The sequence below is a fragment of the Myotis nattereri genome (assembly GCF_964212035.1).
Source record: "Myotis nattereri genome assembly, chromosome: 2".
Taxonomy (NCBI): Eukaryota; Metazoa; Chordata; class Mammalia; order Chiroptera; family Vespertilionidae; genus Myotis; species Myotis nattereri.
In genome coordinates this window covers 199,981,874-200,009,764 of record NC_138076.1, presented here as the reverse complement: position 1 = coordinate 200,009,764, position 27,891 = coordinate 199,981,874, and the positions used below count along the sequence as shown (strand labels likewise).

The 27,891-nt window shown below is 39.4% G+C and overlaps 2 protein-coding genes across 2 annotated transcripts in view; both read right to left on the bottom strand.

Annotated features, from left to right (window-relative positions):
- Positions 1 to 689: 689 nt before the first annotated feature.
- Positions 690 to 27,891, bottom strand: part of SCYL2 (SCY1 like pseudokinase 2) — a 53,589-nt gene continuing 26,387 nt past the window's right edge. The window contains exons 11-18 of the mRNA XM_081083236.1: positions 19,368 to 19,481; positions 16,529 to 16,661; positions 14,056 to 14,174; positions 7,560 to 7,660; positions 5,670 to 5,736; positions 5,435 to 5,527; positions 4,329 to 4,448; positions 690 to 3,069 (exon numbers count right to left, since the gene is read on the bottom strand). Of these exons, the coding sequence (XP_080939362.1) occupies positions 2,425 to 3,069; positions 4,329 to 4,448; positions 5,435 to 5,527; positions 5,670 to 5,736; positions 7,560 to 7,660; positions 14,056 to 14,174; positions 16,529 to 16,661; positions 19,368 to 19,481 (1,392 nt within the window). The 3' untranslated portion in view covers positions 690 to 2,424. The remainder of the gene's footprint in view (positions 3,070 to 4,328; positions 4,449 to 5,434; positions 5,528 to 5,669; positions 5,737 to 7,559; positions 7,661 to 14,055; positions 14,175 to 16,528; positions 16,662 to 19,367; positions 19,482 to 27,891) is intronic.
- LOC308512795 (actin-like protein 7B) lies at positions 24,726 to 26,423 on the bottom strand. The gene has a single exon (XM_081082464.1). The coding sequence runs from the start codon at positions 26,061 to 26,063 to the stop codon at positions 24,810 to 24,812; it is 1,254 nt and encodes a 417-aa protein (XP_080938590.1). The 5' UTR covers positions 26,064 to 26,423; the 3' UTR covers positions 24,726 to 24,809.

Below are 27,891 nucleotides of genomic sequence, written 5' to 3'. Positions count from 1 at the left end.
AATGTTCTACTCTAAGTACGAGAAACTTAAATGCTGTCAATATCTGAAATAATTTTAAGGTGATCTAGTACTTTGAAAATTCTGTTCACACTGAAATAAAAGTCTAAATATAGAACTTGTTCAGAGGCAATTTCTCAACAGAAAAAGGCAATGGTAACAGTTCAACTGATGGAAATGATTTAAATAAAAAACCTTCAAGAAAATAAAGTGTAGGGAAATTTTTTCTACAGATGTAGCACCAATACCTCAATAAATGAGCAAACTTCAAGATGTGAGAATTACATATTTTTTTTCAAATAACTTATTCCATACTTATAAGTTCAAAGTATATGTTATGACATTAAGCTTTCCTTCTAACTAAAAGTTCAACACACTGACATCAAGGTGTTTTACAAAATAAAAAGCAATTTCCTAATAAACAGTGACTACTAAACTGTTACAAAGAACAACCCTAACATTAAGCAATTTTATTCCATGTGTAACCCTTTCTCAAGGGCAACACTGTTACAAACAAGACAATCTGGTCAAGGTGAACGGATCTGACAAAACACTTGATCTTCCTAGTGCTTTTGATTCCTTGGCTGTTTCTTCAGCATTCGAGTCCTTTTTCTAAAACCATGTAACCAAACACAGCTCCTACAGAACCCCAATATAAAGCTGGCTTTTTACTTTTTTAATATGTTTTTATTGATTTCAGAGAGAAGGGAGAAGGACAGAGGGATAGAAACATCAATGATGAGAGACAATGGATCATTGATTGGCTGCCTCCTGCACGCCCCCTACTGGGGACTGTGCCCACAATCCAGGCATGTGGCCCGACTGAGAAGCGAAAGGTGATCTCCTGGTTCATGGGTGGATGCCCAACCACGGAGCAACACTGGCCAGGTGCTGACTTTTTATTTTTTAAATTATGCTCTTACTGAATGCCGCTATCAATATTACCATCACTTTATAATCAAGTACTGTCTGGTCAATGATACATTTAGTGTGTGTATACATATGTATTTCAATGAAAACTTAGTATCAGCACACTAAATGGCATATGATTTATTTTAAATTGCTGGTCTCATATTTAAAAAACCACAAACTCTACAGCAGCAACTATAATACATGTATATTTCTCTGAAAGATGATTTTAAAGTTATCATATAATGGCATCATATAATTTAACAAAATAAAATCACATTTATAACATAAGGCTCCATCTGCGATTGAATGAATAATCAAAGAAAAATATCAGAGAAAGGCTTTGAAAAATAAAGTATGTTTCCTGTTAGAAGAATTTATTCTTTCCTTCTAAAAATATCTATTTATAACGTTCAAACAAAAGGTTTCTGAAATTCCTAGAAAAGAAGCAAACTTCAGTTGTAGTAATTGATGAGGTCACACTTTATCATGGTAAACTCCAAATCAATCTCTTGGTAGCCAGAAGATACAACTGCTCATTTTTATAGAAGTAAAGTTTATTACAGTTGAAACAATACAGCAGAAATCTCAAATGTTTACTCATTAAATATAGTTTAATTCTTACAAACCTCCTTTTGAAAATGCAATTCATATATACTGCAAACTCAGAATTTTGAATTCAAGTGAAATATAAAGGCAGTATTCCGGGAAATCACATCAGGGAGCTTTGTCAAATATATGTACAAATCAGTACATACCTCTCCTGTCTGGACACCATAGGAAAAAGTGACTCTAAATATATCCAACGAAATACAGAAAAATACATTACTATTTGAGGCAGACCATGCTAAAATATAATTTACAATGATTAATTTGCATTTGAGATGGTTAATAATGCCTTTAGTTTGAACCAATGAAATCAATATTAAGTTAAATTTTGCAGTATTTGCTCAGTCTTTTGTACTAAACATTAGTTCATCTGAGAAGTAAATAAGATTGGAAAAAGTAATCTTTTTCTCTATGCTTATTATTTTCTTACTCAGTCATACTAAATGCAAACAATTCAACACAGCATCAAGATTTTTCACATATTAAAATGAAGACTAATGACTTGTGAAGGCAGACTATGTACCATGTAGTATTTAATAGGTAAAATTTGCAATTACCATCAACTCAGTTTTTTTTAAACAACAAGATTTACAAGCAAAATAAACATTTGATTAAAAAATTTTGCTATTCAAGGTACTCAGGTATCTTCTCTTTGAGATTGGTACAGGTTGGGTCTTTTAAAAACCCGAGAGAATATGGTAAGAGGGAAAAAAATTCCTCAATGCTTTAAAAAACTCTACTGTCAGAGGAGTCCAAACAACTACACTATGCTGGCATAGAAACAGGTGTTTTCTATCTTAGAACCATTCATTTTCCCATAGAAATAGCGCCTCAAAGCCAATTATATAAAGACGTAAATCAGTTCACACATGATTAAATTGAATCCTTTAAAAACAGGAGCAATACACCTCACCCAAATAGATCTTTTAAATCACTGCTAGCTGAACTGCTACTGGTCATAGTAGTTGGTGGCTGTGCAAAGTTCTGTGGGTTAAAGAAAGGATTGGCTTGCATACCAAAGGCAGATTGTCCCATCACGTTCATTTGTGTTCCCATTACTGAACTGCCCATTCCTGGAGACCCTTGAGGAGGTGCAAACTGATTAAGCCACTGATTTGGTTTCTGTTGTGATAACTGGTTCATGCTAACTTTGGGTTTCTGAGGGCCAAAGAGATTATTAAGAGCAGACATATCTGGGGGTCTTTGTTGAGTCTGCTTTGCACCAGCAGGAGGAACCCCCACAGCATTGAAGTTTGGCAAAGTGGAAGGTGTTCCCATTGTCATCGTGGTCACTCCAGGTGTGCTTGGACTACTGAAGAAGTTCTGGTTTGTATTAACCGGCATGTTGAATCCTGAGGTCTGAAAGCCCATGTTAGCATTTAGGCCATTTGTCAAATTTCTCTTTGTATTATCAACTGGTGTAGAAAACATCATGCCAAGGCCCATGGAAGGAACAGAAGTGAAGGTACTTGAAGCAGAACTTTTAGTGGCAGTAACAGACAGGCTGGTCAAAGATGACATATTATCCATCAATGTGTCTGTCAAGTCCTTAGTCTGAAAAATATGAGGGAATTACTTCATCTCCAAGAATTACAAATTACTTTAAATTAATAATCATTTGATAGATTATATTATAAAGGACAAGTTAAAATTAAGCTCAACAGTCTACACCAAGTTAGCAAACCATGCCACAGACCAAATCCAACCAATCAATACATATTTTTGTTTTTTCACAGATGAACATTTGTAGTTAACTTGTGATAGGTAACACTAATTTTGAACTCAAATGAATTGTTGTCTTCCCCACCTCCCCCAAAAGAGAACTGCATTCTTCTCATTAGTAAATCTTTATAACAAAAATGGTACTTTTTTATTTTTATATTGTGAACACTACCAAAATTTTGTGAAAACTTGTTTTCTTTGTTATTACATAAGTAATTTAAAAATATTCTAGCCCTAGCCAGTTTGGCTCAGTGGAAAGAGAGTCAGCCTGCAGACTGAAGGGTCCCAGGTTCGATTCAGGTCAAGGGCACATGCCTGGGTTGCGGACTTGGTCCCCACTATGGGCAGTGCAGGAGGCAGCCAATCACTGATTCTCTCTCATCACTGATGTTTCTATCTCTCTCTTCTTCTCCCTTCCTCTCTGAGATCAATAAAAATGTATTTTTTAAAAAATAATATTCTGGATTTTGCATGTTGACGCACAAAAATGTTTTCCAGAATTTTAGAGATTAAAAGATAACAAAAAATAATTTAAAGAAACCTGTGAAGAAAAAGTTATTTCTGAAACCAGTAAGGAATGTACACTCTCTACAAGCAGGGACTTTATTCACTGCCACAGTACCAGCACCTATATAACACTGCCTAGAAAATAGCAGGAAATAATTCCTGACCAGGAAATACATAAAAAGTATTCCTAAACCAAGTTACAAGCCCAACTACAATTGAAACACCAAAATTTGAAAATTATTTTTTAGTCAAAAATACATAAATGCATATTATATTACTAATCATTTCAAAGTGAATAGTGTTGAATTAGTACCATAAGACCTAATATTTTTTAAAAAATAACCTCCTGTTCATCTAGCTTCCTCTTTATTGGTAACAAGCAGTATCACAAAACATTATCCACCAGGCAGGCTATTGAGGAGTTGTTGGAAAATCCTTTATGCCCATACTTCTCAGAAACTGCATGTTAAATAAAGTATTCTTTACAATACATTTTTATACAAACCCCAATAAGCAGGTTAAATTCTCTATTACCTTACTCCTTAAGAGTAGTGTATGCTTAAAAAAAACAAATGAACTCTGACCTGTTTCACTGGAGCAACAGGTGTATGTACTTGGGGTTTAAGAGGCTGCTGACTTTTCAACTTCTGTGCCTGCTCCTGTTCTTTTGCTAATTTTTGTTTTTCTTCAAGTGTAAGTGATGCCTTAAAACAAAACAAAACAAAAAAATTAACTGGCAACTTCATAATTCCATTTATAAAACAGAAGATTTCTTTTTTTGTAAAGTACGTCTTGGTATGTTTGAAAATACCAAATAGTTTACAAACTACTCATGTATTGGTGATTGCTACAGGTAAGTTACATTTCGAATTAACTTTAAACAAACTGCAAAAAATAATTTTTAGGCAGAAAGTTACAGAATCAGTGCTAAAATATTTCTAGTATGAAAACAAATATTATTTTAAGAACATTCATTAAATCATATTTTTACAGACAATGAGAATATGATTAGGTGATTTCATTTTACAAAATTAGGAGATCTTGTTCAACTTGAGTCTATTTCACTCCAAAAATATTCATAAAAAAGCAAAGGAAGAAGTAAACAGCTTCTTTCACAATGCTTGCATCAAATTTAACATTTGTCTGTTTCTTTTACCAACCTTGCTAAACTATAAACTCACAATATGTTCTCTTACAATTTTGAAAAGCCACAATGGCTTTAAACACATAGGTATTCTCATTTGTTGAATGAAAAGAGGAAAACTGCCCTCAGCAGAAATTCAAAATTGAAGTAGTATTTTATATTGGATGCTAACCAATATTTCAACTGGAAAGTATAATTTTATAGTTTATTATTCAAAATCAGAAGCAGAAAAAAGACATAGAATTTACCCACGGGCCAAGTACAGCAGAAAAAACAAAGGAGTTAGGCAATCTAGAAATGCTACCATGTGGCAGGCTGTAATAAAGCAACTAAAAACCATAAGCATGTTTATTTTCAACATGGGTCAGCTCACGTTCCACTGATAACTTTTAAATTTCATAAAAATAAATACATAATGTTTCTTGTTAAGATGCTAAACATTATTTCCCAACAAAAGTCTGTGGTTTACAGGAAGCCCTAATATATATATACTTATGTGTATATATATATATATATGATAAAGAGAACAGTAGTAAAGAAACTTACTCTTTTATGTTTATTCTGTAACACATCCTCTTTATTTTCTGATTCACCACCAGTCAGAAGGTCTGCTCCAATGTTGTTAAAAACTTTGTCAATCTGATGAAATAGAAAAAAGTCAACTGCTTGAATGACGTAAAAACATATTGTGATTTTACTTTTTCAAGATCAAAAGCCCCCAAAGGAAGCACACTGTGAAGCACTTTTTACAAAAACTTAAATAATCTAAATATCTTCATACCTGAGATCCAACATTTGTAACTTTTGCCTCTTCAGAAATATTCCTTTGATTTCCTATATCCAAAGATCTGCAGGAAAATTGATGATTATGACAAAGCAATAAAAAGAAATGCATGTTTTTTAAATACGCATGCTGAAATTAATTCAACCACATGGAGTTTATTAGAACCTGAACAAAATGCAACTTCATTCTTTAAGAAGAGTCATAAATATTTTTCACTATTAACTAGTAGTAATGTCTGCTTGCCCAACCCCCACCCCCCCCATGAACATTTGTATACAAGTCTTTTTTTTTTAACTCAACATTTGGGATTTACTGCAAAATTTACTCAGGATGTATTAAAACCAGGCAAGCATGGTTCTTACCATCAGTTTATACACTGAGAGATAAGATATAATATGAGGAAAAGTTCAGAATCTGTAACTCTAACAATAAATGCTATAATCACTGTGATGTGGACCTTGAAAAAAAGATAGGATTTAGCCCTGACCCGTTTGGCTCAGTGGACAGAGCGTCGACCTGCGGACTCAAGGGTCCTGGGTTTGATTCCGGTCAAGGGCATGTACCTCATGTACCTCGGTTGTGGGCACATCCCCAGTGGGGGGTGTGTGGGAGGCAGCTGATCGATGTTTCTCTCTCATCGATGTTTCTAGCTCTCTATCCCTCTCCCTTCCTCTCTGTGGAAAATCAATAAAATACATTTTTTTGAAAAAAGATAGGATTTATATTGGAAAAAGAAAAAGAGGGAGTGGGGTGCGGGGGGGCAATGGGGGGTTAAGGACACATAGGTAATACTTTAATCAATAAAGAAAAATAAATAAATAAGAAAAAGAGAAGGTTCATTTATACCTTAAGTATAAATGCTAGATATTAAAAATTTGTTATAAATTTTTAAAAATTATTTTTCAGGGTTTCTATGTTTATATAGTCAATCGATCAAGCATCATAAATATATACATACTAGAGCCCCAACGCACGAAAATCGTGCAAGAGTAGGCCTTCCTTCCCCGGCTGCCAGCACTGGCTTCCCTCTGGCACCCGGGACCCGGGCTTATCCTCCAGCCGCCAGCAGGCACCTGGACCCAGGCTTCCCTCGCTGCCCCGGCTTTGTCCAGAAGGACGTCCAGTCCAATTAGCATATTACGCTTTTATTATTATAGATCACAGAATAGTTAGAGCACACAAGGCTATTTCACATCATTCTACAATACACCTTGTGCATTTACTTCCATAAGCCTTCATCTTACATTGGGGTAGAAGCTAAGGAGTTTCTATTTGGGAACCTTGCTCACAACTGATAACAATTTTACTGATTGTCAGATGTCTTTGGCTTATGGTCAAAGTTTAACAAGTATCCTAAAACCATGTGTGTGTGTTTTCCCCCTGGAGCAAAGAATATAGCAAAGAATTGATTTTAATAAACTGGCATTCTCCAGTGCGTAACTTCCCCTTCTTCCTTTGAACATAAAATGAATGTTCAATAAATGTTTCTGGGGTTAGAGAAAAGAGGAAGGGGGAAATTAAAACACTAAGGTTTAATAGATTTGAAAAACATTTATAAGTGGTGCTCTTGATGATCAACACCCTGAGTTTACAGCACCAGCAGGTAATGCCGATCAGAGATGTTCTTAGAAACAGAATTTTCTCTATGTAGAGAAAATGCTAAGATTGTATCATATTATTATACTTTTGTACTCAGAAATAACATTAGATTTTCAACAACAGTCTAACTTAGTTCAATTTAATATGCTGGGATTTTTTTTTTTTAATGTTTGATATATAATCAAGCTAAAATCCATCATTTTTTCTAGTTCGTATTTCAGAAAATTAATCATTAGATAAATTTAATCTCACACTTAACCACACAAAATTCCCATGCCACCTACTTACTTCTGCTGTTCTTGCATTATATGAAGTTGCTCCAGTTTAGTCTTATGTTCAGACTCCAATCTATTAAGCATCTCTTTAATGACGGAAATGAACGAATTGAACTGGTATATCAAGAAGTTGACAAGGTTATAATGTTTCAAGTTAGCAACAAATGTTATCTAATAAAATAATTCAGCAAGTGAAACATAATATCCTCTATTTTCACCAGAATATGACCTATTCATAGTATTGATGTCACAAAAAGTATATTTAAATTCAGCATATCATAGCAAGTTTTCACAATATCTTAGTATGGTGGTGTTTATAGTTGATGAGACTTTTAAGTTCCAGAAAACATGTCTCAATTAATTTTATATCCTGCTTGTCTAACAGCTATTATTCATGGGTCTCATATAAATTCATCCCCAGCAGTTATTACATATTGATTTTCCTAGAATCCAAAATAGAACATCAAAATTTGTGCATATCTAGAAGCAATCTGCTTAATAATGAAGAAAAAATATTACCATATATTCAGATTATTATAAAACTGTTTGGACAAAGTAAGCCTTGTTTTCTAAAAAGTTAGAAATACTAAGATGCCCTAGCTGATTTGGCTCAGTGGATAGAGCGTCGGCCTGCGAACTGAATGGTCCCAGGTTTGATTTCAGTTGAGGGCACATGCCTGGGTTGTTGGCTTGATCCCCAGTAGGGATCGTGCAGGAAGCAGCCAATCAATGATTCTCTCTCATCATTGATGTTTCTCTCTCTCTCCCTCTCCCTTTCTCTCTGAAATCAATAAAAATATATTTTAAAAAAGAAATACTAAATAAATGTACATAATCCCTTCAGGATCATCATAAACAATTTATTTAAATAACCAGAGGCCCAGTGCATGTGCACGACATTCGGGGGGGGGGGGGGGGGGGCACACTCTTAGCCCGGCCTACACTCTTTCGCAGACTGGGAGCCCTTGGGGGATGTCTGACTGATGGCAGTCGGGCATCCTTAGTGCTGCCACGGAAGCAGGAGAGGCTCCAGGCACCACCGCTGCTGTTGCCAACCATCGGCCTGGCTTCTGGCTGAGTGGCACTCCCCCTGTGGGATCACACTGACCACCAGGGGGCAGCTCCTGCATTGAGTGTCTGCCCCCTGGTGGTCAGTGTGCATCATAGCAACTGGTCATTCCACCGTTCAGTCAATTTGCATATTACCCTTTTATTATATAGGAGGATACCATATATTATAGGAAAAATCTAGATGCTTTCTTCCCCTCCCCAAATCTCATAACTACATCTTTGTGCTGAGTGCTTATACATACTGGTACACTATTTCATTAATCCTCACAACCCTTCAAAGTTGACTTATTAACATTTCTATTTTATAAATGAGGAAACTCAGGCTCAGCAAGAGAGAAACCAAATGCCCTGGCTGGTGTAGCTCAGCTGGTTGGAGAATTGGCCCCTATACTGGCCGAAACCGGTTTGGCTCAGTGGATAGAGCGTCGGCCTGTGGACTTAGAGGTCCCGGGTTCGATTCCAGTCAAGGGCATGTACCTTGGTTGCGGGCACATCCCCAATAGGAGGTGTGCAGGAGGCAGCTGATCGATGTTTCTCTCTCACCAATGTTTCTAACTCTTTATCCCTCTCCCTTCCTCTCTAAAAAAAAAAAAAAAAAAAAAAAAAGAATTGGCCCCTATACTGAAAAGGTTTCAGGTCCAATCTCCGGTCAGGGCACAGTCAGGAGATAACCAATCCTGTTTCCCTCTCACATCTATGTCTCTCTAGCTTCCCCTCTCTCTAAAATCAATAAGCATGTCCTCAGGTAACTTACTCAGAGATATTAAATAACTTACATGGCATAAGTAGAATTCATATTGTGTCTCCAAAGCTTAGCTCTTTTCTACATTGCATTGCCTCTCACCATGCTCTACCATCCCTTTATCCTTTGTCTTACCAGGAGAGTAACAAAAGGCATGTTTCCTTACTATGACTGACTCTCTGCTAATTAGTTTTTAAAACTTTTTAATGAAGTATAACATACTAACAGAAAAATATACATATAAGTGCACATCTCAAAAAATTCACAAACTGAACTTAACCAGGAGCCATATGAAGAAACAGAACATTGGCAGCCCCCCAGAGATTCCTTCTGCTCTCTTCTAGTCATTTACTGCCCAGCCTACACACACCCTGTGAGTAAACACTAGTCTGGCTTCTAGCACGTAGTTTTGGCTGTTTTTTCAATCCTCTTCTATGTCTACCTTCATTTGCTCAGCATTATGTTCTGACAGTCATCCACATTGCATGTAGTTGGTGCAAGAGTTAACATAGGCCTGCACTGCTCTCCTTGCAAGGCCTGCTTACGAGGTTGGCCTTTGGCTGGTGTCCAGGAACTTAGCAGGTTCCACCCATTAACTGATGATAGTGGCAAACTGAGCCTAACTGCACAAAGAATATGTTTTATGCTAAACACCTGCTTTTCTTCTGGGAGTCTGAACTTGAGTACATGACAGGCAAAGGGTGTTATTGATCAGCTCCCAATAAAAATCCAGGCACTGAGTCAAATGAGCTTCTCTGGTTGGCAACATTTCACACATACCTTCACAACTCATTACCCGGGGAAATTAAGCGCATCCTTTGTGGCTCCAGCAGATGTCTCTGGAAGCTTGAGCCTGACCCCCAGCCCCTACTTTGCCTTCTCCCTTTGCTGATTTTGCTTTATAATCTTTTACCATAAGAAATCACCCATTCACTCTGGCCAGAGTGGCTCAGTGGGTGGCAGTTTGCTCCTTGCCCCTAATCAGGGCACATGCAGGAGGCAACCAGTCGATGTGTCTCTCTCTCACATCGATATTTCTCTCTCTCCTTCCCTCCCTTCATTGGATCTGAAAAGCAATGGGGAAAATATCCTCACTCCTTGGGTGAGATTTAAAAGAGAAAGAGGAAAAGGAAGGAAGAGAGAGAGAGAGAAAGGAATCACCCATGAATACAATTTTATGCTGAGGCCTGAGGCCTCCTAGGGCAGTGGTTCTCAACCTTCTGGCCCTTTAAATACAGTTCCTCATGTTGTGACCCAAACATAAAATTATTTTCGTTGCTACTTCATAACTGTAATTTTGCTACTGTTATGAATCGTAATGTAAATACCTGATATGTAGGATGGTCTTAGGCGACCCCTGTGAAAGGGTCCTTCGACCGCCAAAGGGGTCGCGACCCACAGGTTGAGAACCGCTGTCCTAGGGACTCACTGAATCTGGAGCAGTCTTTGAAACACTCCCAAACACGGTTGTGATTGTGTTTTAATTGCTGTGTGAAATTTCCTGTTTTTCCATCAAATGCTAAATATGTATTTTCCTAAGTTACTTTATCGTTTTCACATAATGCATAATATACTTAGATTATTTTACATCAGAACTGACAGAAGAGTCTTGAATTAGGAACTCTATCCATAAAATATACAGAAAAGCGAGCACTCTAAGTTAGACCACTAACTATTGTAAAATGCCATAAGGTATGAATCAAAATATTTCTGTTGATGAAAATAGGCCCCTAAAAAAATCATCCATAAACCTGAAAAAATCTAACACCACATTTCAAATGAAATTATATATCCTAAAACAAGCATTTGGGAATATTTTAAATAATAAATATAAGAACAGAAATAACCCAAAGTTGAAGACTATTTTGGACATTATGAGCATCTTAATTTTTCCTCAACATTCACTTTGTCCCTTTTTTGACAATCATAACCTCAACCGTGTCATCCAAGATACAAAGAAACTTAATAAGCTGAAACGGTTGTAATTCACCTAGTTATTAATAATAGGAAAGGAGCAAGTGGAAGCCAGATATTACAAGCATGTCATTTAGGCAGCTTTACCAGGAAACTACAACTTTACCATCCCAGGGGTCCAACAAAGGGAAGATATATACATACCCAGTAAAGCTGGGGGGACTAGCTTGCTATCAATCAGAAGGGACAGAGGTGGCTGGCCAGAATGGGGGTGGCCACTGCAAGGGCGCAAAAATTTGGGATACTTAATTCTCTGAACAAAGAAGCTTGCTCTCTTATGCTCTTGGGACTTATGTGACTCTGGGCTTGTGGAGCTCCCTTGCACTCACCCACATGGCCCACGGCCATGTAAACCCCACACACAATGGACTAATGGACTGCAACTAGCCTGATGCTGAACTGGACCCAGCTCCAACACGGAAAGGAAACTCTGGACACTGGCTTTGCTTTTAGCTTTACTGAAACCCCAGCTATATATCTTCTATGACTGTACTAAGGGGAATGGTACCTTGGAAATCTAGAGATGTAATTCCAGGCAAATAAAAACCACTCATTCTCCTGTGCAAGTCTTAGAAAATTCTTTTCTCAAGATACTGTAAGGACTACACCCCCAGCACCCAGTGGGGAAAAGGACCCCCCACTTCACCATGTAACAAAGCCCAAAACTAAAATCTAGGAACATAAACTTTCAGAGGCTTACCCTACCACTTCAATGAAATTTGGGGTCTGATTCATGTCATATATTTTTCTAATTCCAAAATTCCATTCACTCAGCACTGTCCCCTTATGCCCAAAGCTCTCTTGATTAACTCCCAGCTTTGCTCTAATTCACTTTCAGTCCTTAATTCCGAATCTTGCCTGCCTATCCATTTCTGAACTCAGTTTAACAGTAAGTAATATTTCCCAGTCTTTTCCATTAACCATTAGTTCTGTGGTGAACAAACTATGCCATTACTCTGTATCTCAAATTTTCTCTTAATAAATATTTTTGTTTCTGGCACTGCACTAACTGCTGAAGATATATTAAAGAATAAGCTATAAAAACCCGCCTTCCAGGACAATCAGGCACATAAGTACATACTGTGATAACTACAGTGATAAAGGTATGCAGAGAGGCAATTTTATAATACTCTTTGAACACATTACGCCTTTGCTCAAACAGTTATCATACTTTGAAAGTTTGACTATCTAAATCATACCTATTCTAGACTAATTTATCATATCACTACTCCCCTACTGTATTACAGGTTCAAATTAATTCTTCATTCCCAGTGGCAGATAGGATAGAACTGTTCCCTGTCACTTCATGCTGCTCCTCATGCCTTCGGGCCTCCGCCTTTGAACACTGACAGGGCCTGTGATCTGCCTGTAACCAACAGAGCACGGCAAAGGTAATGGAATGTCATTTCCTTGATTACTTCATAAGACTGTAATTTCCGTCTTCCTAGCAGATTCCCTCTCTTCCTGGCTTTGATAAAACAAGTTTCCATGTTGCAGAGATCCATGAAGCAAGGAATTGACAGTTGCATCCATCTAACGGAGAGCTAGCGACTGAGGCCCTCAGTCCACCAGCCCAAAAGGAACTGAATCCTATCAACAGCCATGTAATGAGCTTAGAGGCAGATCCTGACACCAGCCGAGCCTTCAGGTGAGACCTAGCCTTTGATGGCAGAAGTAAGAGAATCTGAGCAGAGAACCCAGGCTCTGGTTTGGCCGACCCACAGAAACTGTGAGATAAGTGCCTGTTGTTTTAAACCATCAAGTTTATGGTGACTTGCTATGGAGCAATAATGAATACATACCCCAGACACATTATATTAATATTTCTTCGTTCATGTCTACTTCCCAGCCCCAAATGTAAAGTAGCCCCAAATCCTATACATCTTTCAACATTCTGCTCATTTACTATCTCCCAACGAAGCTTCCAATAATCCAGCCTTCCACCTCACATACCCCTTACTTCAAACTCACAAGCTTTCACTTAACTCTGTGACACAGTTTTCCTTGTTTTACTAATACAAATATGTACGGCCCGGTGCATGAAATTCGTGCACAGGGGTGGGGAGGTGTGTCCCTCAGCCCAGCCTGCACCATCTCTAATCTAGGACCCCTCAAGGGATGTCTGACTGCCCAGTGGGATCAGGCCTAAATGGGCAGTCGGACATCCCTTTCACAATCCAGGACTGCTGGCTCCCAACTGCTCACCTGCCTGCCTGCCTGATTGCCCCTAACCACTCCTCTGCCAGCCTGATCGACACCTAACTGCTCCCGTGCTGGCCCAATTGCCCCTAACTGCCCTCCTGCCAGTCTGATCACCCATAACTGCCCTCCACTGACAGCCTGGTTGCCCCCAACTGCCCTCCCTTGCAGGCCTGGTTGCCCCCAACTGCCCTCCCCTACAGGCCTGGCTCCCCCCAGCTGCCCTCCCCTGCAGACCAGGATCCCCCCCAGCTGCCCTCCCTTACAGGGCTGGGTCTCCCCCAACAGCCCTCCCCTGCAGGGCTGGGTTTACTCCAACTGCCCTCCCCTGCAGACCTGATCGCCCACAACTGCCCTCACCTGCCAGCAATCTTGTGGCAGCTATCTTGTGTCCACATGGGGGTGGCCATCTTGTGTGTTGGAATGATGGTCAATTTGCATATTACTCTTTTATTAGGTAGGCTATTTAATGCCAAAAAACAGTAAGCTGAATAAAGTGAATGAAGCACAAAACTCCTCCTACCTGGTTGAGATTAAGATTATTTTCGATACTCAGAGGAATCAGATGAGGCAATACTTTTCCAGCCAGCTGCTCTTTGGTGATTCCCAACTTCTTATGAGTAAAAGTACATTTGTAAATGCCTGATAGAAAAGAATAAGAAAATTTTATAATTCAATACCACTAATTAATAGAAATCAGGAAAACAGCTTATCTACATGAAATCTCTTGACAATAAGTTTAGCTACAAATGTTTCCTTATCAGTGCTTAGGATGAGGATGCTCTTACATATGGCATATAGAATGATTTCAGCTTTGTCATTGGTTTAGATTTAAACACCAGGACATATTTATCCTGTAGTCTTTGGTTTAAGAGCACATGTAATAATAGCATAACATTAAAAGTCTATCAGAACGAAGTATAGTTCTTATAGTGCAGCAGGAATATTACAGAATGCCCTCTACCCTGAAAACATTTAGGTATATATTTCAGACCTCTCACTCAAGTAGAGACATCTACTTCAAAGTGTATAGGTAGAGCTCCTACACATTTATTCACATCTTTAACCAATGACACTCAACATGTTTGAACCTTAATAATTTAATTCATCTCCACACAACCCTCCTCCATTGTCTCACCAATTTACTGGACCTTCAAGACTACTGGTTACAACTACTCACAAACCCTGCATTTGGTCAACAGAGCACATTTACTCCTCGTTCTCTAAATGTTTTTGTGTTGTAAGCATTTCGCATATAATCCAAAACTAGTAGCACACCATCTCCTATTATTCTGTTAATGTACACTTTACTTATATACTGAAAGAATAACTTTATTGTGAACGTACTGAATGCTTGTTTGTTAGGCACTATGTTAATTACTTTCTCTTCAGTTTTCTCCCTGAATTCTCACAGGACTCCACTTATAATGATGCTATTTTCATCCTCATTTGATAGATGAAGAAACAGATTGGGACTAGGGCTCTTTCCACTATTACAAACACCTTCTCAAGAAGACTAATTTCTTTGAGTTCACAAGTTTCATGCCATATCCCAAAAGTGCTAAGTTTCCAAAGGTCCACAATAAATTACTTGCTGACCATTCCTGCAAATATTTACTGAGGGCTTTCTATAGACCAGACACTATTACAGGTGTTAAAAATACATGGCTGAGTAATATAGTTTTTCTTCAAAATTAACGACAAACTTCAATTTAGTAACAAGTGAACTTTTAATTGTTTTTGTGATTTCATAATTATGTCTGCTTCTCTTAGTAGAGTAGACCTCCGGCATTTCCAGATTGTACTCTCATAACTTTAACTGTTCACAAACAATTTCAGAGTTCTTGACATAGTAATCTGTAATTATGCTGATAGAATAAAACATGCCATAAGGCTAATATGCTTTATCAGCACATCACTTAGCAGAGAAACAGTGCTTAAGATTTAAACATATATAAATTAAAAACCAACCCTGGCTGGTGTTGCTCAGTGATTAGAGTGTCATCTGAAGCACTGAAGGTTCACAGGTTGGATTCCCAGTCAAAAACATGTACCTGGCCCTGACCAGTTTGGCTCAGTGGATAGAGCGTCGGCCTGCGGACTCAAGGGTCCCAGGTTCGATTCCGGTCAAGGGAATGTACCTTGGTTGCGGGCACATCCCCAGTGGGGACTGTGCAGGAGGCAGCCGAATGGTGTTTCTCTCTCATCGATGTTTCTAACTCTCTATCCCTCTCCCTTCCTCTCTGTAAAAAATCAATAAAATATATTTTAAAAACAACAACAACAAAAAACATGTACCTGGGTTCCAGGTTCAATCCCCAGCCCCGGTCGGGGCGTGTGTGAGGCAACCCATTGATGTGTTGTCTCCCCATAGATGGTCTTCTCTCTCTCTCCCTCCTCCCTTCCTTCTACACTCTCTAAATATCAATGGAAAAAATATCCTCGGGTGAGAATTTAAAACAAACAAAAAACCAAACCAGTTCCATCACTTATCAGTTGTGTATTCTTTCTTTAAGAACTTACTTCACTTCTGAGCCTCAGTTTACTATTGTAAAACAGAAATAATAGTATCAATATCTCATTGGATTTGGGAAAGTACAAAATATGATAATGCAGAGAAAATAGTTAGCATAGTGCCTCTTACAAATTGGGTACCAAATAAACATTAAGACTAGTAAGACTAGTATCAGTATTTCAAGTAGCTTTGTTTGCCTCTCTTTTTTAGTACCATTTTACAGGGCAAACTATATGTTATTATGGTATTTGTGAAGCTAGAATTCCCAAATGTCTTATTCCTTTGTAAACGTAAAGGTTCTACTGCTTTTGCTAAAATTAACACAAAGAAAAGTTATATCATGGCATTTATCCCATCATTCTCCAATTACTGAATGCTATATATGTGAAAGTAGAGTACAATGGTCCTATAGAGTGAAAAATGTATTTGCATGACTGTAAAATGATAAAGTAGTATCAAATGACAGTAAGTTTTCAGCTACCTAAAATCCCCATGAGGACTGCAGGTTCCTTGGATGGAATTTGTTGTAAGAAGGGCAGGATATCATCAAGTACAAACCACTTATCCAAGTATTCCAAAATCTTTCCTAAGCATACTAATGAATTTACACGAACCTATTAAAAGAGGTAAATTGAATTAGTCATTTAAAGTCCTTGTGATATAGAACAAAATATTTAAGTATTTAATCTTCATATAGGTATGTTAAAAATAACTCAAGAATAAAAGTAGGTTTAAAAGTTCTCATCCTTTATTAATAAAAGAAATTCACATATTTACTAACTCCCCTGACTTGTTTCAGAAAAAATTTATGATGGCTTTACCAGGATACTAATTAGCTAACGGCATGGATTAACTTCAGTTTTGTATCATTTTAAATAAAGTGAATTAGGACTTAAGAAGCTTTACTACTAGTATATGTGTTTACTGTACTAAGACCATTTCTTTGGGGCATCTGAGTCATAAAAAGGACTACATTCTCCCACCAAGTAATCAATTTTACTGGGCTTCCAGTATTTTTCTGTAACTCAGGTTCAATTCATTCTTTAACTAAATATTTTAACATGCAAAGAGAATCTATATTTGTCCTACATAAAATTTTCTGTTTCTAAGTATATTCTTAATAGTTATTAAAATCTGATATTCAGGAACTCTTTTATAAAAATTCTATCATTCACTTGATTATTTTGGTAAATATTTCACACTTTATTTTTTTAGCTGGAATTTGTAAAGACAGAATACTCTGAGCCAGGATCTTATCAATAAAACTCCATTTATTAAAAATAAAAAAGAAGTAAACTAAGAACAGCAGAAAACAGTTTAGTTTAAAAAGTACTATTTCTGCAAGAAAGATGAAAATATTTTTCTGAAAAATAATGTGTAATTGTTTTCTGAAACCCAAACACAAGGGATTTTATAAATTCAAAATTATATCTAAAGGCTAAACTTGCTCTTAGTTTAATAACAGGAATTGCTGCATTCTTAATATATGTACGTATGTGTATAGATATACACAAAGACATATGAACTAAAAAAAGTTTACTTTTATTTTCTTTCATGATATATAAAATATTAGTCAGGTGAGTCATGAAGAAATAGAGCTCTTGGAGTATTTTATCTATCTCTGCATAGAATTTATTTCTTCTTTATTTTCAGGAAACTGTATTAAAATATAACTTTAACTCATGATTCACATTTTAGGAATTTCCTAGCATATTTAAACCTTAGAGATCTACGTCTACGAATGCAATTCCAGCATTCACATTTGCCACTGTGAAGGTAAGAGCACTGAATATGATAATATAAAATGCAAATCCATTTCAGTTACTGTTCTAAATCCATTCATTATAATTCCTTATAAACAGCATGCCTTTAAGGGTTCAGCTGGCATGTTTAAAGGGGATATAAACATCCCCGGGCATTACAGATTATTTAAGTACCCATGCTTCCCACCTCACTGCATACGTACTTAGAACTCAACTAGAAAATCTATTTTAACAACGTGTATGCTGCCATAAAATACTATGTGATTTTTAAAAGGGCATTTTGAAAACTGAGTTTTAAGCATATATTACTATTATGTAGTCTGAAAATTTAATCTTAAAATTAGAAAATTTCAGAGAAATGGACTGCATTTCAAATTCTTTTAATGTTGATGAAGACAAACACTCAGAGAGGTACAGTGACTTGCCTAAGGGTACAAGAATTAGTAGCAGAGTCAGAATAAGAACTCATTTTTTTACTTCATTTCATACAAGTTCATTTCAGTAAACAATTATATTTTTTTCCTACTTTAGTGTTGTTTTTCATCTCAGAGTCTTTCTGCCAAACAGAAAAACAAAAATAAATAAAACAAAAATACATGAACTAAAATGGATTAGATGGCTGTAATGTAAAAGTATTTACCATTTAAACTTATTTTGCCTATAAATATATTAAGCTATATTTACTTTTATTTAAATTCACATTTCAGCGCCCCCCCCCCCCCCAAAATTGATGAGCTCTCCAAAGAACTATCTTTTCTAAATGCAAATTTAATGCTATGGCCATTATTAAACATCAAAATAAGAACTGACCAGGTGAAGGAAGAACATTTCTCTCTTTTTTCTAAAGCTGGTATTTGCGGCGAAAAGAGAATTTAATGTTACTTCTATAAAGAAATATCAATGAGATCATTCTTATGATTCAGAGTTAGAGGAAAGGTTGGGCACATTTATTGCCTCCAATATGAGATCACGAGAACTTTGTTATTTATCCTACCACCCTGACTACCAAATAACTTGGTATTAAAATTCTGTATTCAAGGAGACAACCACCCTTACTCTAGTCTAGACTTTTTAGCACAACTATTTTCCCCATTGATACTCTTATTAATTTATATTTTATTGTACCCTTTACTCTTTTTTGAAAGTAAGCCAAAAGTGAGGCATAAAAATATTTAGAATAGATGACTAAAAATAAAGGCAGTTTATAAAAGTCATTCAAAAAATGTTTAGGCTTATACACCAAGTTAAACTCTCATGATTACTTTAAAACTACCATCAAAATAGTGAATTAAAGCAGAAAAGGATTAAGAAAAAAAAAGTACTCAAATTTCATATTAAAGCACTCAAAATTAGGGGATAATGAATAAGATCAGGGACGTACTACTGTAAAATTATACATCAGGGGAAATTATAGCTACTGCTCACTTTTATAGTACTTTAGCAATTACCTATAGCCAAGACAAAATACATGAACACTATAAAAGGGTTATTATACAATAATAAAATTATTTAAACAAATAAGAAAAGAAAATCAAAAATTAATACGCAATTACTTACAGCAAGGGAAGATGTTTGTAGACATGCATTTTTAATTCTTGGTATCAAAGCATTTTTCATGGATGGGTAGTCTATAAGATTTGCAAAGGTTGGAATGATGTTTAGACAGAGTTCCTATTAAGAAAATTAATTGGATCAGTCTTAAGGACTCATCTTTTTTCTCACATATTAGAAAATATTTTGCATTTGCATGGCTAATTTGTCACATAGTTTGAAATAAACTTTTATGGAAATTACATCATTTTGTCCTTTCAGTAACTATTTGAAAGAATAGTTATTTTCAGTTTTCAATTTTACAGATGAGAAAACAGGCTCAGAAGACCTTACTCAAAATTATACTAGGTCCTAAAACTAGCATCTGATACCACAATTCCCTGGTCTCATTCCTAATTTCTTTCCCTGATAACAGAATTCTTCATTTATTTTTTAAAAAAGAAAACTTCGGAATACCTAAGTTTTGCTATCTTTCACAAAGACAAGAAATTAAAAACAAAGTCATGTAAAACTATTCCTCTTAAATAAAGAATTCCTTAGCTGCTACATATATCCATATGATGGAATGAAATATAAACATTTTCTAAAATATATTTTAAAAGATTGTTTAATAACATTGGGGAGAAAATGCAATAAGACACTATTATATAGTCCCAATTTTTAAAATGTGTATGTACATGTGTCTGTCTACAGGCTTAGGATAAAAGCGTGGAAGAATACCTAGAAATGTTAACTATAGGCATCTCTGAGAGATTTTAATTTTCTTTATGTTTTTAAGTACTTTCAAATTCTAACACGTTAGCAAGTATAACTCATAGAAACACGTAAGAGTTATTTAAAACATTCTTGTTAACTAATGCCATGCCACAGTGTAAATAATTGGAACTGGGAACTCTGAGGATGATGGGAAAAAGGAAGACGACTGAGGATAAGTGGACTAAGTGAGACAAGGAAAAGAACAAAAATGGCTGAGAACTAACTGGCTGAAGATCTCAGATACCTTAGAAGGGCCAGAATGATCCTTGTAGCAAAGCATAGCAGAGGGCTTACTAAAGAAAATGGAAGTATAAATGTGTATCAGAGGAGTTTTTGACAATACTTATTAAACAAACACATTCATTTGTAGTTAGCAGATAGAAACAAGTTAACTACTAAGAATGTGTTATCAAAATACTGGGAAGCATTTTATGTACTTTAACTTATTCCCAGATTTTCAAAAGGCAAATAGAGTTATATGTTTATATCCACTCAGAACTATAATAATTACATGGGTGGCATCACTGAGGGTAAGAAATACAAGTTACATTTAAGGACCCATTTTCTACAGGTGGGAGACAATTAACAAGGGTGAGTAGTCGGTGAGAAACTGTGCTCATTATCAAAGGGTACCTTCTTAAGGAAGATCAGTCTTTAATTGATAAAGGGAGGGGAGAAAAAAAGAGAACTATGATGTTAATCTAGCAGTAGGTTACAAAGAGGCCAATCTTGAATTATAATCACTTAGCAAAAGGTGAGGAGAGCTCTCTCCATAGGAGGAGACAGGATGAAGAACCCAAGAACAGGATTAGCACATTCTCAGGAACTTCTGCCTCGTATTTATACTTTTTCTGTAATTGGTGGTGGGGAGAGGAGAATGAACATAGCTTCTATGTTTAATGTTAAGGTAAATAATGTAAGAAAACCGGTACAGATAAAGATTTCTATTAATGCCTCTAAGGACCCTAACTTTTGTTAACCATCTCCTACTTTTCCAAATGTATTTCTAATCTCTCTCTAGACTGTTAAATACATCAAACTTCTACTTTAAAAATATCACTCCAAAAATGAATTTCAGAAGTTCCTTTCCAGCTGTGTACCTTCATAAAGCTTGAGGAAAAGATTTTTGTTTCTTGCTATTGCTCTAGGAACCTCCCAAAGCTTAGACAGGCTTTAACTTTATCAGACTCTTCCCAAGCAAGGTTTGATGCAAGTTAATTGGACTGGTGACTAAACACTTATCCTATATAATAAAAGCCTAATATGCAAATCAACCGAAAGCAGAATGACCAGTTGTTATGATGCACAATAACCACCAGGAAGCAGACACTCAACACAGGAGCTGCCCTCAGCCCGCAGGCCCCAGGCCAGCCAAGGCAGGTACCAGAGGAGGGCCCCTGATCACCCCACTGGCTGCCCTACAGAGGGAGGTGACTGGTGGCAGTGGCAGGGCCAGTGAGTGGGCGGCGCCAGGCCGGCCAAGTCAGGTGCCACGGGCCCCCCCACAATCGCCCTGCCAGTCGCCCTAAGAGGGAAGCGACCAGCGGCAGCAGTGGGGGCCAGAGCCAGGGAGCGGGCAGCACCAGGCCAGCCAAGGTGGGTGCCAGCAGGGGCCCCCCAATTGCCCACCAGTCACCTCACGGAAGGAGGCAACCAGTGGCAGGGGGCAGGACCAGTAAGTGGACGGGGGCAGGGCCAGAAAGTGGGGAGCCCCCCCAATCGCCCTGCCAGTAGGCCCAAAGATCAGCCCTTATCGCTGGCCAGGCCTAAGGACCCTACCCATGCACGAATTTCGTGCACCGGGCCTTTAGTATTGAATAATATCATACATGTTGGTTGAACTATTTCAATAAAATACCAGCTGATACCTATTGGCAAAACTAACCCCTTATTAAGAAAAAATGGCCTTTTTAGGTCACTTAACCTTTCCTCTCCTTCCTAATCTCACTGAATATAAAACCAGGTTGGGCCCTGACTGATTTGGCTCAGTGGATAGAGCATCAGCCTGTGGACTCAAGGGTCCCAGGTTCGATTCCTGTCAAGGGCATGTACCTTGGTTGCGGGCACATCCCCAGTGGGGAGTGTGCAGGAGGCAGCTGATCGATGTTTCTCTCTCATCGATGTTTCTAACTCTCTATCCCTCTCCCTTCCTCTCTGTAAAAAACCAATAAAAAATATATTTAAAAAAATAAATAAATAAAACCAGGTTGGCTACACAAGGCCTATGGAATGTTTCAAGAAGCTTTAAGTGACAACTCCTTTGGAAAGGGCTAAAAAGTAGAAGTACACCTTCTCCAATCATTCCATGTCATTTGGACAAAGGCAACATATCCTTGCCTTTTAGAAAGCATGCCCTTATAAAAAAATTTTTTTAAACTTCACAACTTTAAACAAAAGAACTTAGCAGAAAAGGATTGAAATGAGTCAAAAAGTGACCTTTACATGTGGTATTAGGTTCACATTAAGAATAAAAACAACTATGGTCAATAACTTTTAAAAATTAAAATTCTTTGTTTTTCTTTATTATAATCTATACAGAATTTTTATAGTATCCAAGAAATGAAAAACTTTTGGAACCATTTTTACAGTGGAATGTTCTTAACATCCTATATAATAAAAGCCTAATATGCTAAGTTGTCTGGTCATCTGTTCAACCAATCAAAGCGTAATATGCTAATGATATACTAAGGCCACTCAACCGCTTGCTACAATGTGCACTGACCACCAGGGGGCAGACGCTCTGACTGGTAGGGGTTAGCTTGCTGCTGGGGTCCAGCCAATCGGGACTAAGCAAGACAGGCCGGACATGCCCTGGAGCCCTCCGGTGGTCCTTCCCTGGCTGGCCAACCTCCCGTGTCCCTCCAGGTCCCAATCGTGCACCAGTGGGATCCCTTGGCCTGGCCTGTGCCCTCTCGCAATCCAGGACTCCTCGGAGAATGTCAGAGAGCCGGTTTCGGCCTGATCCCGCTCAATGCAGGAGCTTCCTCCTGGTGGTCAGTGCGCTCCCACAGGGGAGGCGCCACTCAGCCAAAAGCCAGGCTCACGGCTGGCAAGCACAGTGGCAGTGTCAGGAGTCTCTTCCACCTCCGTGGCAGCGCTAAGGATGTCCAACTGACGACGTAGGCCCACTCCTCTGAGGGCTCTTGGACTGTGAGAGGGAGCAGGCCGAACTGAGGGACACCCCTGCCTCCGAGTGCACAAATTTCACAGGAGCCCTAGTTAAGTGTATATTTTTCAAAGTAAAAAAAACTATACTTTTAACAGTAATCCAAAATTTCTTTCCAGGTAGCCAGCCATAGAATCAAAATTTTAATAGCAAAACTAAGTTTGGCAAAGTACATGATATTTTAACATCACTTTTGTGACACAAAAGCATGACTATAAGTAAATTAGGAATGATTACCCTAAATTACTGTTTGCTTTTCTACCTGCCTGCTACACAAATTAGCTTCAATGCAGAAGGAACATTTCTGAATAGAAAATTAAGTTACCAAGCATGAAATGAAATTGTGGGTATGGGAAGAACTACTTGATGTTTTCATAAGAAAAGGGCACATACATATTTGACATTTTCATTTACTTGTAAAGAATCTAAACTATAATCAAACCTTCCAGAATAGTACATTTCTCATAAATAAAAGCAATGACTCATTTTACTTCACTAATACAGGTATTTGTAAATTGATTCTTTAAATTAGTTAAAAGATCCCTTCCATCATGTGAGAACTCAGCAAGAGGTCAGCAGTTTGCAACCCAGAAGAGGGCCTTCACTAAAACCTGGCCCTGCTGGCCCCCTAATCTTAGACTTTGTCTGCAGAACTGTGAGAAATAAAAGTTCTATTGTTTATAAGCCACCTGGTCTGTGGTATTTTGTTATAGCAGCCCAAACTAAAACCACCACTTTGCCCTTCTGGAAATAATCATGACCTGGGACAGAAGACCTGGACTCATCCACTGACATGGCCCCCTCCCTCCTGGTCTTCAGTTTCCCCACCTCTACAGGAGGGAGAGAACCACATGATTTCCAAGGGACCTTCTGGTTCCTCCGACATCCTCTGGATTCAGTGGCTCTACTTTGTGACTGCAAAAAAAGTTGCAATTTTGGCTGAAGTGGAAAGGCCCCTCACACTCAGGAGAGGCACACCTGTGGGCTGCACCTCTGAAGGTGGCAGGCAGTGAGGGGAGTTTAGTGAGGGAGCAGGGCAATCAAGCAATGATGAAGCTATGGGCAGACACACATCTGGCAGAAACAGGAGAAGGAAGTCAGACACCTGGTTTTGAGTGTCCCCCCACCACTTAACTACATGACCCACGCTAGTCCTTAATCTGAGCTTTCATTTCCCTCTTGGTCCATGGATGAGCTATCAATGTGTCTGCTGTTTTGGGTTTTGAACCCTGAGGAGCTAATGGAACAGGAAGACAAACTCTGGGCTCTGAGATGTCACCTCCAGGAGGGGAGGGGCCAGTAAGGAGCCCTCCCACCCACCTCCCACCCCTGCTGCTCCAGATGCAACAGAGCAAAAGGTGCTGATACCTCTAAACCCAACTCCCCAGAACCTTCTGCTATCAGGATAAAGCAAGAAATCCGGACTAGACAAGAGCCATTGTGTTAAAATTTTTATGTGAAATTCTGTAAATGTAGAGTGTGCCCTGAGTTCGCCTGCCCACGAGGCCTGGCCTGTCAGCTCATGCTCAGCACTTGGTATGGATAGCTGTACTGCCCTTCTCCTCAAACTCTTCCTTGCTGACCCAGAGCTGCTGGAAGGCCTGCAGGGAGGCCAGGATGGAGCCACCGGTCCACACGGAGGTCTTCCTCTCGGAAGCTGCAGCCACTGTGGGGCTGTCCCGAGGGCACAAGAGGCTCAGCTCCCTCTGGAAGCGCTCAGGGAAGCCCTCCAGCATGGTGCAGCCACCACACAGCAGCACATTTGCGGCCATCTCCTCCTTGAAGCCCGCCTCCTGGCAGTGGCCCAGGCAAGTGGCTGTGAGTGCAGGGAGGCCGGGCTGGCTGCTTCCCACCAGGGTGGGCTTGAAGAGCATCTCGGCACACTGGAAGCGCTCATGGCCAATGGTGATGACCTTGCCATCTGGGAGCTCGTAGTCCACACGCAGCTCCTCCAGGTCCAGGCCAAGCTCCTCCTCAGGCTGGAAAGCCGAGTAGCAGCACATCTTCTTGATGTGGTCGAGGATGTGCAGGTGGTCGTCCTTGGTGAAACTGTGGCCGGCCTTGATGAGCAGCTGCAGCAGGTAGTTAGTGAGGTCGCTCCCCGCATAGTCAACACGGCCAGTCAGGCCTGGCAGCACGTTGCCTTCTGAGATGGGGACCACATGTGAGACACCGTGCCCGCTCTCCACCACCAGCCCTGTGGTCTTGCCGTAGGAATAGATGGACAGCAGTGACTGGGACGTCACGTGCATGGCAGGGATGCCAAAGGTCTCAAACAGGAGCTCCGCATACTTCTCCCTGTTGCTGCTGGGGCTAAGTGGGGGGTCGGAGACCAGCACTGCATGTTCCTCGGGGAGGATCTTCATCGCTTTGTGGAAGATGTACTCCCAGATGTTCTGGACACAGTCCCAGTCCACCACAATGCCGTGTTTTAGAGGGTTAACCAGCTTCAGGGGTGCCTCAATGTTGAGCAGCTCGTGGCCCACATAGATCTCCTTGTGGGCATCACCCACATCAGCTGCCTCGCAGGGCTTGCCCACCGTGGAGGAGATGAAGTAGGTGGGCCTTGGCTCTCCTGCATAGCCACACTTACAGTACTGCGAGCCCAGGTCGACAATAAGCGCCTTAATCTTGTGCACATTCTTGGGCTTCATCTTCAGCTGATTGGCTGAACTTGTGTCCTGAATGCCAGTATCAGGAGCTGACAGCCTTCCTGCCTCTCCAGTGTCACCATGAGCCTTGCCCGTGGGTATGGAGCTCAGGCTGTCCCTTGTCGCCATCTGCCTTCGTCCTCACCTTTCTCACATCCACATCCTAGAGCTCCGTGGAGAGAAATGAGGGTCCCCCTCCAGCAGTGCCAGGGCAACTACTCAGGATTGTGATGTCACTGGGTGCTGGTCCATTCCAGCAGCAGGGGTTGGCTTGGCCTTCGCACCTGTGATCTGTCACCCTCACTCCCATCCCCTAACTTGACTGCTCACAACAGAGCAGGTAACCAGCAGTTTTAGAAACCCAAGCACACTGGGGTCTCAGAGGTTTGTATTCCTACCCCCTTACATCCCACTCCTGACCCCCTGCTCACTAACTGGACACCTTTTCCTTCCCTGCTTCTTGGCTGCCAGAGTGATACATATTTGACCCCTTATAGTAAGCCAGGCACTTGTACCAGGCACCTCACATGTTACTTCACAGAATACTGAGAGGTAGGCAGAGCTGAGGAAATTGAGGTTCAGAATTCCAATGACTTGCCCATGAGCACACAGCTCTTGGAGTGTTTGTAGTTTAACTCAAGTTCATCTAACTCCAATGCACCAGGTCTCCCTACAGAGTGTGACGAGAGTGCTTTCATTCCTTTAACATTTACTGGGGTTTGTGGTGGATCCAGCCCAGTACAGCCTGCCAGTGATAGAAAGGAACCCAGTCACAACCAGAGCCCAGCCTAGGAGAGAAGAAGATGGAATGGATGCAGGGATTTTTCAGGTGAAAGTCCATTGGGGAAACAGAGATTCACAAAGAAGGGAGCACTCATTGGAGGGTGGGAGTCAGAAGGTTCCCTAGAGTAGTGATTCCTAATTCGAGTTCTCAAAGATATGTGGGTATCTGTCAGGTAGTTGAAGAAGAAAAGGCATCCCCAGCAGACAGCACAGCCTGAGCAAAGGCTCAGAGGGGGGCATGTTGGGGAACTACCTATAAGTTAAGGTGTTTGTAAAAATGGATGAAGCTAGAGGGTCACAGAGCCACCCAGGGAGGGCTCACATGCTAGGAATAGGGGCTTGGATTGACTTGAGGACAGCTGGAAAACCATAAATACTCTAAGCTGAGAAGTGCTCAGATCTGACTTCTAGAACAATTTTAGAAAGATCTGTGTTTAGCTGTAATATAAAGTGGCAAAACTCTAAGACCTGAAAGGAGAATTGAAGAAATTCTTGTAAGACTCGAAGGCATCCTAATCCTAAACTAGGGCTGTGATAGTGTGGAAGAGAGCAGGGGCAGGTTCTAGGAAAGTTAGATGGTAGAATCTACTCTAACTGGTTGGTTGGCTCCGTGCCATCTCTAGCCTCAAGCATTGCATTTACATTAGATGACTGGATTAGATGTGGAGTGAAGGAGAAAGAGGAACCTCTCACTTCTGCCCAAAGAAAGATGGTCTGTCATACAAAATGGACAAATTCACTAGGTTCCCATAAGGCCCTCCATACCAAAATGCCCCCAAACCCACCAAAAACCAAATCTATTAGAACTTCGGTGACAAAGAAATAAGATTAAAAAACAAAAAAGGAAAGGGAAACAACTGGGGCTGAGAAGTTTTTGGTGCAGAAGTAACGGTGGGATTAGGAGACATGGACAGGAAAGAAAAGGGGGGTTATTGTTATGAAGCATGTAAGCATGTTAATGAAGAACTCATGGGACTGTTTGTTGGCTGAACTGTTTCTGGAACATGGCACTCACTATGAAACTGCCTTATGCAGATAACAGCTTTATAAGGATCACAGTTATGAGCATCACCAAGCTCCAGTGGTGCTATCACAAGTCACAGAACTGAAGGATTGTACACTTGATCTGGAAGAAACAGTTGTGAGTCATAAACTTGTCCTCACACTGGACAGA

What these genes read in the sequence shown, in the direction of transcription:
- LOC308512795 (XM_081082464.1), bottom strand. Translation starts at nt 26,063, where the DNA reads ATGGCGACAAGGGACAGCCTGAGCTCCATACCCACGGGCAAGGCTCAT.